Here is a 12,110-nt window from a genome sequence, read left to right on the forward strand (position 1 = left end):
ATGCCCAGAAAATGTACTGTATACCAGCAAAAGAGGCATATTTTTAACTTAATATTTACCCGCTACAGGGTAGAAAGTGATGTTTTTGCATTTTGAAGAAAAGGTATTGTTTAATTATGTTTTTTAAATAAACTGGTTATTTTTCAAATGGAGAAAAAACCTTCAGGTTTAACCTAAAAATATCTGTTGCACAGTGAAAAGTTCAAAAAGTGGCTTGATATTTATTTTTAATAAATTGTATTATATTTTTAAGCTTTAAAAACGTTCTCCTGAAAAATCACGTTTTTTGATTTATGATGTTCTTGAAAGGAGTGAGCGATATGTCTGTCTATATTCTAAAAAAAAAACATTATACATAAAATTCTTTAAAAAAGTACTGATTTGTACTTGAAACTACAACCTTTTGGTCAAAATTTTATCATATTGTTTAAATTCGAGAAATTAGCAATAAATTGTTGGATTTTAAAACAAAAGTATTTCAAAGCTATTTTTTGCAACTTACTCCTTTTGGAATCCTATATCCATGTATGACAGTATCCTTAGTTAGCGTCCTTCCGTTACCAATTACAACAGGATACATTCTATAAGGAAGACATTCAATTTTATTTTATTAAAACGGTAAAAAGGGACATTTTTCAACTCACATTGAAATACAATACTTTTCACAACATTTTGAGTGTGTCCAAATCTGCGTTTCTCCACTGAACAGTTGACATCTCAACACAGATGAAGAAGAATGGGTATTTACAGGGCTTATGACCTTGCTGGTTAAGTGATCACTTTACACACGTGCAATATTCACCATGCATGAGACACAACACCATGCAAAACTTGATATCTCAACATCGATGAGGAAGAATATAGAACAACATTTTGAGTGTGTTCAAATTCTTGTTCCCAAATCTGAGCTCTAGACTTATGAGTTATTTTTACATTTTGACATCTCAACATAGATGAAGAAGAGAATTGAGGTCTGGATCAACATTTTGAGTGAGTCAAAAGACTTATTTCCAAATCTAGGGTTCTTTACTTAAAGTTATTTTAGAATGTTAGAAGTGTGTTAAGTTACCAACTTAACCAGCTTGTGTCAGGCCATAAGCCCTGTAAATACTTATTCTTCTTCAACAGGACAACATTTTTAGTGTGTCCAATTTCTTGTTTACAAATCTGGGTTTCTTTACTTAGGAGTTATTTTTAAATGCCAAACGTGTGTTGACCGACCAACTTAAACAGCCTATGACAAGTCATAGACCCTATAAATACCCAGACTTCTATATTCTTATTCATTCATGTAGAGATTTCAAAATGGAAATACTTTTGTAACCTTGTAATTTTTTTTTAATATTTTTTTAATAACATAAATTGTATATATTTATTTAAAGAACAATTTTAAACAAATTTAAAATATTTTTTGCAGAGACCCACAAAGCCACCTTGTGTGTCTTGTCGGTAGAGTTCTTTTTACATACATATTTTATTGTTTTTATACATTTTTACCTAATATACACACAACAAAGAGAGAAAAAATAAGAATATAAACTATTTTATAATATTCATACAATTAACTCTTGATCATTTACCCATTTCTTTACCTGTAAACCTTTTGCCTGTAAATAAAAACACTTGTTTTTTACCACTGGTAAAAAAAATGTGTTTTTACTCAAGTGGTAAAAAAAACAAGTGTTTTCATTTACAATTTAATAATGTCTTACCACAAAATGAATTCAGAAACAATAAATAAAATACTTTTCTTACCTCAAGGTTTCCTTAATGCAGGCTTTAAGGTACTGCATACTTTCTAACTTTTCCATCGTAACAGGGGAGTCTTTGGAGGGTAGGACTGAAACGATTTCGTTGTAAAGCTTTTCTTGGACCACCGGATTTTGTGTGAGTTGGTATAAAATTGACGCAACCGCTGTGGAAGCCTTAAACAAGAAGAGAAATTTGAACAGCATGCTGTAGTAGTGATTGTCCTGGCGAAGAGACGGGTACGTCTCGAAAACAGTAGATAACAAAAATCTCGGTGAGTAGTTATATGCTAATTTTACTTACATTTTTAAAAATATAAATCAAAGTTAAAGTGGGTTTTATACTAAATAAATATATGATTTTAAAAAGAAAAGAGTAATTGAGTAAACTAAAAAGTAAATGCTTTAAATATTAATACTAATGAGAAAAATTAGGTTTTATTATAAATAAATATATGGTTTTAAAAAGACAAGAGTCAGTGAAAATTAAGGAGTTAAAAAATTAAAAAATATTTTTCCAATAAATATTATAAAAAAAGGTAATTCCAATATATAATATTTTTTTTAAAAAAGATCGTGAAGAGACTAATCTCAGTGCGGCCGAGCGCGTTCTGATTTGAATGCTTGAGATCTAGGCCTTAATCACGGGAAGCGTATGCAATTTAAAATCAAACACAAATACACAATAATAAATATTCCATGCACAATATAATTTTTTTAATAAAAAAGAGAAATATTTGTATTTTTATTTTTTACACAAATACTCGTATATCAATTTCACACTATTTCTGTGAGTCTAAGCGGCTCATTTTTAGAAATAGGTATCAAATTGTGGTAGAGTGGGTTTGAACCCAGAAACTCTGACTAAAGAGTCCGCGACACTAACCACGGGAACACAACCATACACTCTATAATAAATATCGTTAATATATATTGAACATGTCTCGGACGTTTCTTAAAAGTTATCAGAGAAGGTGGATTTTTTACAAGGATTAATTCCATAGTCTGGCCGCTTGGACAGAGAAGGAAGTCGTGAAGAATGATGTGTTATGGCGAGGAATGGAAAAAATTCTTTCTTGGGAAGAAAAACGTGATAGACCATGATCTGAGAGGTATGAACAATATTGTAAATTGGATGTAAAAAGCTCAAGACTCTGCCATATTGACTGTCTTTCAGTTTTAGTGGCGTTAATTATTATTAGCTATGTCTTTAAATAAAAAAACTGTTTTTTTCTGTTCATATATTGAGCAAAAACAAAGATTGAGGCGGTCAATTAAATTGAGTTGAATTTGGTACATGAAAACTTACAAAATCATTAAAATGCCAAGATATTTACACGCCTATTACACCAGCCATGTCACCAAAGAAATATTTCCGTAAAATGTGTTTATAATGATGTAGAGAGAGGTAATTAATTCCATAGTCTGGCCGCTTGGACAGAGGAGGAATTACTGAAGAATGATGTGTTATGGTGAGGAATGCATAGTGGTCTTTCATGGTAAGAAAAAAGTGATAGACCGTGATCTGAGCGGTATGAATAATGGAAAAGAGGGATGTTTTTACAGCTTTGATGCTATTTTATTTATTATTTCAGCATTTACTTTGTGGTAAGACATGTTAAAATGATTAAGGAAACACTTGTTTTTATACCACTTTAGTTTATTAAATGACTACTATTTTCGGCAGCTAAACTTCCATCGTCAGGTCTGAATAATAAGCTTTGAAGCTATTGGAGCTTTTTAGCTCAAGTAATAATAACTTCTCAAGGGTCAAGGAGGAAAATAATCGCAACAGTTTTGCAGAACTGAATATTTAAAGGTTGCTTACCGTATCTATCCCCACAAGGAACAAATCCATAGCCATAATTACAGCCACTTTTGGATCGTTCTTATTTGAATCCAACAGTCTCTGTAGTAGGGACCTTTCTCTGCCTGTTTTCTTTTCCAATCCTTCGTCCCTCTTCATAGCTGCCTCAATATGATGTAACGTCACACTGAAAACAAAAAAATGATACCAAAAGTTTTCGTGCCTAGATCATATCGCTCACTTCTTTCAACAACGTCATGTATAAAAAAAACTTAATTTTTCAGGAGATCGTTTTTAAAGTTTAGAAATATCATCAAATGTATTAAAAATAAATATCAAGCCACTTATTGAACTTTTTACTGTGCACCAGATCTTTTTAGTTAAAACCTGAATGTTTTTTTTCTATTTAAAAAATATTTAGTAGGTATATTTAAAAAAATAATTAAACACTTTCTGCCCTGTAGCGAGTAAATATTAAGTTTAAAAATATGCCGCTTTTGCTGGGATATGGTACATTTTTTTGGCATTCCGAAAACATGCACAACTGAAAATCGGCGATTTTTGATATATGTATGATGTCGTTGAAAGGAGTGAGCGATATATTGAAATGCAAAGTTCTCGTATACGTATGATAAGAATAAAGTAGACTTCACAAGATAGACTCCTAAAATTTTAAGATGGAGACCTTGGGAGAATAAGAGAGACGTCGGAAGACCTCAAAAAGATGGTCCGGCGACATAGATAAAAATGGGGATAGAAACTGGCTGCATTTATTTATTTATCGTATGGTCATAGTTGTCACATCACATCGAAATTCTTAATATAAATTTTAACAATAGCACAAATATAGGTCTTAATGTTTTAGGTCAACATTTAAAAGTGTTATTTTTCAAATAAACTAGCTGCAAACAGCAACAGATGAAAACAGGAAGGATGCGGAAGAGGCCTATATCCAGCAGAAGAGGACATAATTCTAAAGAAGAAGAAGGTGATGATAAAAATATGAATCAGGTGACAATGGATTAAAATACTTATCTTACTCTTTAATGGTGTCCAAAGCTGTTATGAATTTGTTCCAAGTTGGGGTATTAAAAAGCCTCCAGAAAGGGACCTTCAGTTCCAGGACTCCGACTTTCAAGAAGAATACTATCACAGCGTCTATCAACTCCTGAGTATCAGCTGGACAATTGTCATCAAGGCACCCTAATCTGGTGTCGAGAGCCACTCTTCCGATAGCTGGAATTTAGTAATTTTAAAAGTTGAAAATCTGAATTTGGTATTCTTCTATCACGACTCAATAGTATCTTAGCTTCTACTTAGTCGAGCTTTAAGTGGATTTCAACCGTAAACGATTTCAGCCCCATAACTGAACAGCATCTGAGTTCTCTGAGCAACTCTCATGAGAGGTGGTATCATATGATACATATGATATATCTTTTAACAACGTCATATATCAAAAATCGACAATTTTCAGTTGTACATGTTTTCGGAATGCCAGTAAATGTACTATATCCCAGCAAAAGTGGCATATTTTTCACTTAATATTTACCCGCTACAGGGCGGAAAATGTTGTTTTTGCATTTTTAAGAAAAGGCATTGTTTTATTATTTTTTTAAATAAACTAAACATTTTTCAAATTTACCTTAAAAGATCTGTTGTACAGTAAAAATTTCAATAAGTGGCTTGATATTTATTTTGAATACATATTATTATATTATTAAACTTTAAAAACAATATCCTGAAAAATCATGTTTTTTTTTATATATGACGTTGTTGAAAGGAGTGAGCGATATGATACCATGGTATCATACTGAGGGACATTCGTACCATAAACAGAACCAGGATACAAAATGCCGAACCCTCTTCTAGTGGAACGAAAGGCTTATCTTATATAATACACTATTTTCCGAGTGAGGAAGTATGTTAGACCTTCATTTAATAATTTTGTTGACATTTACTATTTTGTTTATATATACTCTGTCTTGATAAGTGCGAACTCGAATAAACTGTGTTTTACAGAGTTTGTGTCTTATTTTTGACCCCAGCTTCAAATTGTTAATTTACTTAAGACAGTTCGGAATAAATTGATGATATTAATACAAAACTTACATTCCAATGACCATTTGTGTATTTCGTTAACAAAATCGTCTGGCATCTCGAGGTTGTTGTTTCTTATACTCCGACACCTGCAAAATATTTTTGAATTTTATCATGGAAACCTGACGTTCTATACTGGCATAATTCGTACAAAGGTAGAAAAATAATCATAAATACATTTTATACCTGGTCTTAGATTATCCCTATTCGTATGAGTAATCCAAGACCAGGGGTTTTATGTGAAAACTATCGTGTTGATGTTTTAGAAACACTGCTTGGAAGAAACCAATTGAAACCTGGTCCTAAAAAAACAAATTTCATAATTGACATCATTGTAATTACCTTTTGACGAGAGCATCTGCAGCATCTTCTATGGGTTTTACATAGAGTTTTATGATTCTCGGTTGTAACATATCCTGCTGTACTTTACTGCGAAACTTTTTCCAATTCTCACCATGTCTGTGACAGTAAATTTTACATATTTTTAAATAATAATAAAAAAAATAGTTTTATAGTCAAGTTCAAGGTTTAAAATTAAGATGCAAATCTATTTAGCAAAAAATACGTTCATGGTTATTATTGTACATATTTTTATGTAACATAGTATATTTACATAAATCGCTATTATGTAAATATATTATGCTAGTATTTTTTTTATTACCTACTTAAATATATTAAAATGAAAAAAAAATCCTGTCAGAAACGTTCTTTTATGTTTTTACTAAAGATTATTCAGGTTTTTTACTCCAAATTGAACGTTTTACAAAACAAATTGGACGCCCTTTAAATCAAACTGGACGTTTTTCAAAACAAATGTGACATTAGATTGTATTTTGTAAAAAAGGGAGATTTCTCTACATCAGCACTACATACCATATACCGTGAATTTTGAATATCGAGTTGAAAACATCGAAATTCCCATATTCATCGTTAACCAATTTTAATGAACGATAAATATTGAAACTTCGTTTAGAGTTTGTTCTACTCGAGGAAGCGCTAAGGTGGCAGTTAAAATATATATTCAAATTTTATTTTATTATATTGAACGTACGTAATATGCACGCAGAGTACACTAACCCGTATAACGTACGCGTGGTCAAAAAACAAAATATGTATATTCCTATTGCGTACGCAAAATATGTACATTCTTATTGCGTATGCTTTGGGTATATAAACACACCTTTTATATGCTACGTAGATCATCAATATTCTGCCTTATTGGCTGTCTTTCAGTTTTAGTGGCGTTAATTACTATTAGCTATATCTTTATATTTAAAAAAAAAACGTTAAATTTTTGTTGTTCGTATATTGAGAAAAAAAAGATTGAGGCGGTTAAATAATCTGAGTTGAATTTGGTCCATTAAAACACACAGAATCATTAAAATGCCATGATACTTACACACCTATCACACCAGCCATTTCTCCAAAGAAATCTTTTCGTAAAATGTGTTTATAATAATGTAGAGACGGCATAGAGGGCCTGGAAATAACAATAAAAGCAATGAGTTTTTTTTAAATACAAAAATAAAACGTTAGTTAATACCATTTTTGCTTTTATCAATATAAACAAGACTAGTTCCAAGAACTACAGATGTTGTCATCAACAGGTGATAATACAAACTGTAAACTGCATTCTGCAACACATAGATACTATAAAAACTGTACTCAGATGTTCTCATCAACAAATTATGATACTATGTATGTAACTGTATTAGGGACTAGTTTACAAACTGTGCTCTTCAACACATAGATAATATACAAACTTACTCAGATGTTCTTATCAACGGATGATAATACTATGTAACTGTACTAGTTTACAAACTGCACTCTTCAACACATAGAAACAAACTGTTATCAGATGTTCTCATATGTTCTCACTGTACTAGTTAACAAACTACACTCTTCAATATAGAAAATTTAATAATTTCTCTCTTGTAATTACATACAATTATTTTGCCTTGTACGAGTTTATATAGGAGCGGCTGAACTGCACTGCTCTACTTTTTTTCATACAATGTCTTTAAAAACACTGTAGTAAATATGGAAAATTTTATTATCCGTTAATTTACCTTGTTTTTATAAGCAGGGTACAAACACTGAAGCCGCTTGTGCACTACACGGATTTTTACCGTCCGGCAGTGCGGTTTTGAAAATAAAGCGACTACGACAATTTAGCGTAATCGAATTTACGCGCACCGTGATCGGACACCGATCGAGCGCACCGATCCGAAGAAAGACGGCCAAAAACACAACCCAGTCATCCGTTTTATCATGCTAACCGGACTGCCAGACGGTAAAATTCCGTATAGTGCACAAGCGCTCTAAGGAAGAAAAAAATCAATGTTACCATCGATTGAGGTGGGAAAATGCAAAGATTATATCGAAACATCATAAAAAAATTGATATATTTTTTTTAACTTTTACCTATGAGGTAGTTGGTCTTCACTCCTAAAAACCAGTTCAATGTCATCAGGATCAAAGACGAACAGCATGTCTGGCCTTCCGAGGAGTTTTCCCAACTTCACCACTGGGCCATACTTATTATACATGCTGATGCATAACTTGTCGATATGTTCAATTTTATAAGTACCTGAAAAACAAAAAATAGTATATTAAATTAAAAAATGATACCAAAAATTATCTGATCACCCCGAGTCCTTTGATTGGCGAACAAGAACCTTATCTGATTTTAATTCTTGATTTTACTCAGGTAGTGAATTTACTTATGTATTCTTATATCTATGTACTTACTTACATTACTTTACCCCTAGGAATACTTAATTTGCACCTAGGAATACTACATGCTTAACATATCATTACACTAATTGAGCTAGGTTCGTTGTGTGAGTCGCGTAATGGTCGAACAGAAAGCTCGTTGTACGCAGCGTTCGTTATGCGAGGGATTACCGTATTCAAATTCGTACTAGAAACTAAAGCGAGTTTACTCGCTGATTTTATATGCCCGGTCCTACAAGCGCGACAACAAGCAACGAATAAACTCGCATAACCGGTTGACAATATATTGGTACATCGTGTTTTTAGGCAAGATCTACATAAAACTGTGGGCCCCATTTTACTCAAAGAAACGTCACTGTAAAAATAACCGCCTTGTAGACGACATTTTATGGAGTTGAAGGTCGCAGAGAAGGCTATAACCAAATTAGAGATAAACGAGTATTACGCCAATTTAATATTAGATTCAATTCAACGCTAGGGAAAGCAGAAAACTTCAGAGACAAAACCATCATGTCGGGTCACGGAAGAGGGGATAAATGTTCCGTTTGTGCTAGTCTGGATGTCGGAAGTTGGCTATCTGTAATGACGAAGAGCTCAACAAGCTGCTCTCCAGCGTGATCATCGCTCAGAAAGGCTTCTTGTAAAACATCTTGGCCATGATCCGGCCCAAGAAGATTGAGAAGAAGGCGTAGCAAAATATTGGCTCATATTTTTCCTCACTCCAGACTCCGTCTACTCGACACTCCGAGACCGATATACGACTTTTTTCCACATTTTTTGCTATTTTTATTGTCATCATATTATTATTGGCGCGTTGCAGGAGCCTGGAGTAAGGAACTCTCACGAGAGGTGATATCATACATGATAAAAAAAAGTCAAGGACATTGGTTCCATAAACCAAGCTAGGACACAAAACGCCGAACCCTCTACTAGTGGTACGGAAGGTCTGTTGACAACATTCAACGGCCCGGCTTCTCCAGAGGAGTTAAACGTGGTTTCCCTCCAATGAGCAAATGCTGAGTACCCGATTGGCCCACACTAGATTATCCCTCCAGTTCCCAACACAGATTAAAATAATAAGAAAAAAATAGCCATTAGTAACAAAAATGCACTTAATGATCTATAAACCTTGAATACAGCAAGCAAGGTAAATTATAAAAGCAGTCCCTACCAAAAAAATACATGGTTTATACAGCATTTACAAGAGGACGTTGATTAAGATATCCTACTAAGCAGAGCTAATAATGGCATGTAAATAGTTTAAAAATAATAAAATGTCCCCTCGTTCTATTTTTTCATTGAAATATTAATATATATGTACATGCTAATAATGCACTGTAAACATTGTACATAAGAAGCAAGGTAAATAATAAATGTAACTCCCATCTATAAAAAAATACGAAAATTGCACTAGATAAATTAGGTATGCATTTTTTGAAAATATTTTAATTTTTATGTGCAATTCTTCTTACCAATATAAGGGATGAACGCCCAAGTATTCCCAAGTATGGGCGCCGGTTTGGGTCCGGGAACTTGGCTGTATGGGAGGGCATTTCTCAACAGATGTTCTTGGGATTCTTCTTCCAAAAACCCCTTCCGGTTTGTGGCATTCGAAGCTGCAGTTGAGCTACATCTTGTATTGAACGCACATTTATTGGAACTTTTCACTAGTATCGAATTCACTAAACTTTTGGTTAATTTAATAATGGTCATTTTTGTTTTTAAAAGAGAGTTCACAAGCTTCAAAAATACATAATACATATTGTGATTAAGGATAAAGAAATACGTGTACATGTATATATGTGTGTATATAGATATTTATATATATATATATATATATATATATATATATATATATATATATATATATATATATATTTATATATATATAGATATTATATATATATATATATATATATATATATATATATATATATATATATATATATATATATATATATATATATTTATATATATATATATATATAAATATATATATATATATATATATATATATATATATATATATATATATATATATATATATATATATATATATGTATGTATATATATATATATATATATATATATATATATATATATATATATATATATATATATATATATATATATATGTGCGTGTGTGTGTGTGTACACACATATATGTATATGAACGTGTGTTTATAATAAATGAAATAATTGTTCAGATAATCCTTCCAGTAAAAAAAGCAGTCTGTATGATACAACAAAGAAGGTGTACTCGTTTACTCGTGATAATTGTTTGACTAAAGGTCATACTCCACGGTCAAAGTAAATAAAAACAAAAATATATCATAAAAAAACAAGAACAGATTACTTTTTACTAACTAAAAACGATGTTATCTTTGCAAAATTCTCAAAAATAATAACTGGACTGTTGCTATTCACAACATTTTGAGTGTGTCCAATTATTTTTTCCCAAGTCCGGGTAATCACAGGGCTAATGACCTGTCAGACACTGGTAATGTGATCACTTTATAAACAACTCATGTGTACTGTGTCAAGATATTGATCATATATCTAGGAGTTCCAAAAAATGTAGTAGTTTGATTATCAATCATAGGTAGAATGGTGAAAGTTGCACATGTTTGAAGTGATCACTTATCCAGCCTATGATGAGTAATAAGCCCTGAAAATACCCAGACTTCTATATTCTTCTAATTCTATTTTTTATTGTTATTGATTTAATATATTTTTTACAGTTTACAGTCGGTAGTCAAACGCACTTACTACTACACCACGTAGTATTATGATATGTAATAAATTATGGTAATTAAATAGCAATGTTTCGCTAGAAAACTGATAGGAATGTGAGTATATGTGTTCTCAATGACTTTCAGTTCAAGCTTGTTTAAACAAATCACTCCATTTTATATTAAAACACTTTTAGGTTATTTTAAAACACGTTTGTCTTAAATCACGAAACGTCACACGGGATAAATAAATATTAAATTAAAACTAACATAATTGGATGTATATACTTCGTACGCGTATGGTTGAAGCACTACTGCCAACAGGTTTCGGCGGTGAAGTATTCAACGTAAAATCAATGTGTACTGAAGCATTATACTCCGTTCACATCAAATCAGTCAGCGTCGACGCACGCAAAGTTTTTTTCTGGCGCATTCGGTTAAAGTTTTCATTTTAACGTAGCAAGCACACGGCTGTTTTTTTTCGCATCGAAAAATATTCCGCGTTTAGAATTTTTGTATAGAATTCATTCATATGAAATTCCGAAAGTAGAAAATGCCGTCTGAAAACTTGCGTGCACTGACTGTCTATGACAAGTTTAAAAAATATATATAGTCAAAACTGACTGTCTTAGATAAGTAATAAAATATGAAATTTAGTGGAATTCAGCGACAAGATATACTTACTAAATAAAGTAACACAACAGCGAGCCAAATACATAGGCTATAAGATAAGGCACCCAGACCCACTTCTTACGATTGCGGAATAATTTTCAATATGAATTCATTATTGAAAATTAGTCCGTATATTTATTAAATAATTAAGTTTTAATTATAAATATACATTTTTAAATATTTTAATTCCATTCATACTAATAACTATTCACAAGTTATACAAATTCATGTAATAAGTATTTAATAGGGTTTATAAAAAAATGTGGAGAAAACGTGAATCCCAAAAAAAAAGTATTACTTATATGGTTTTAAAAAATA

At 31.7% G+C, this 12,110-nt stretch overlaps 1 protein-coding gene across 1 annotated transcript in view; it reads right to left on the reverse strand.

Moving 5' to 3' along the window:
- The window catches only part of LOC148313163 (uncharacterized), a 43,224-nt gene that overhangs the window by 4,050 nt on the left and 27,064 nt on the right, over positions 1-12,110 (reverse strand). Inside the window, exons 13-21 of the mRNA XM_088267057.1 lie at positions 9,861-10,128; positions 8,077-8,242; positions 7,052-7,132; positions 5,995-6,111; positions 5,665-5,741; positions 4,596-4,791; positions 3,577-3,742; positions 1,756-1,925; positions 503-581 (exon numbers count right to left, since the gene is read on the reverse strand). Of these exons, the coding sequence (XP_088123183.1) occupies positions 503-581; positions 1,756-1,925; positions 3,577-3,742; positions 4,596-4,791; positions 5,665-5,741; positions 5,995-6,111; positions 7,052-7,132; positions 8,077-8,242; positions 9,861-10,128 (1,320 nt within the window). The remainder of the gene's footprint in view (positions 1-502; positions 582-1,755; positions 1,926-3,576; positions 3,743-4,595; positions 4,792-5,664; positions 5,742-5,994; positions 6,112-7,051; positions 7,133-8,076; positions 8,243-9,860; positions 10,129-12,110) is intronic.

Source organism: Brachycentrus maculatus, unplaced genomic scaffold (genome assembly GCF_059751285.1).
Source record: "Brachycentrus maculatus isolate JH-2025_06_01 unplaced genomic scaffold, ASM5975128v1 h1tg000017l, whole genome shotgun sequence".
Classification (NCBI taxonomy): Eukaryota; Metazoa; Arthropoda; class Insecta; order Trichoptera; family Brachycentridae; genus Brachycentrus; species Brachycentrus maculatus.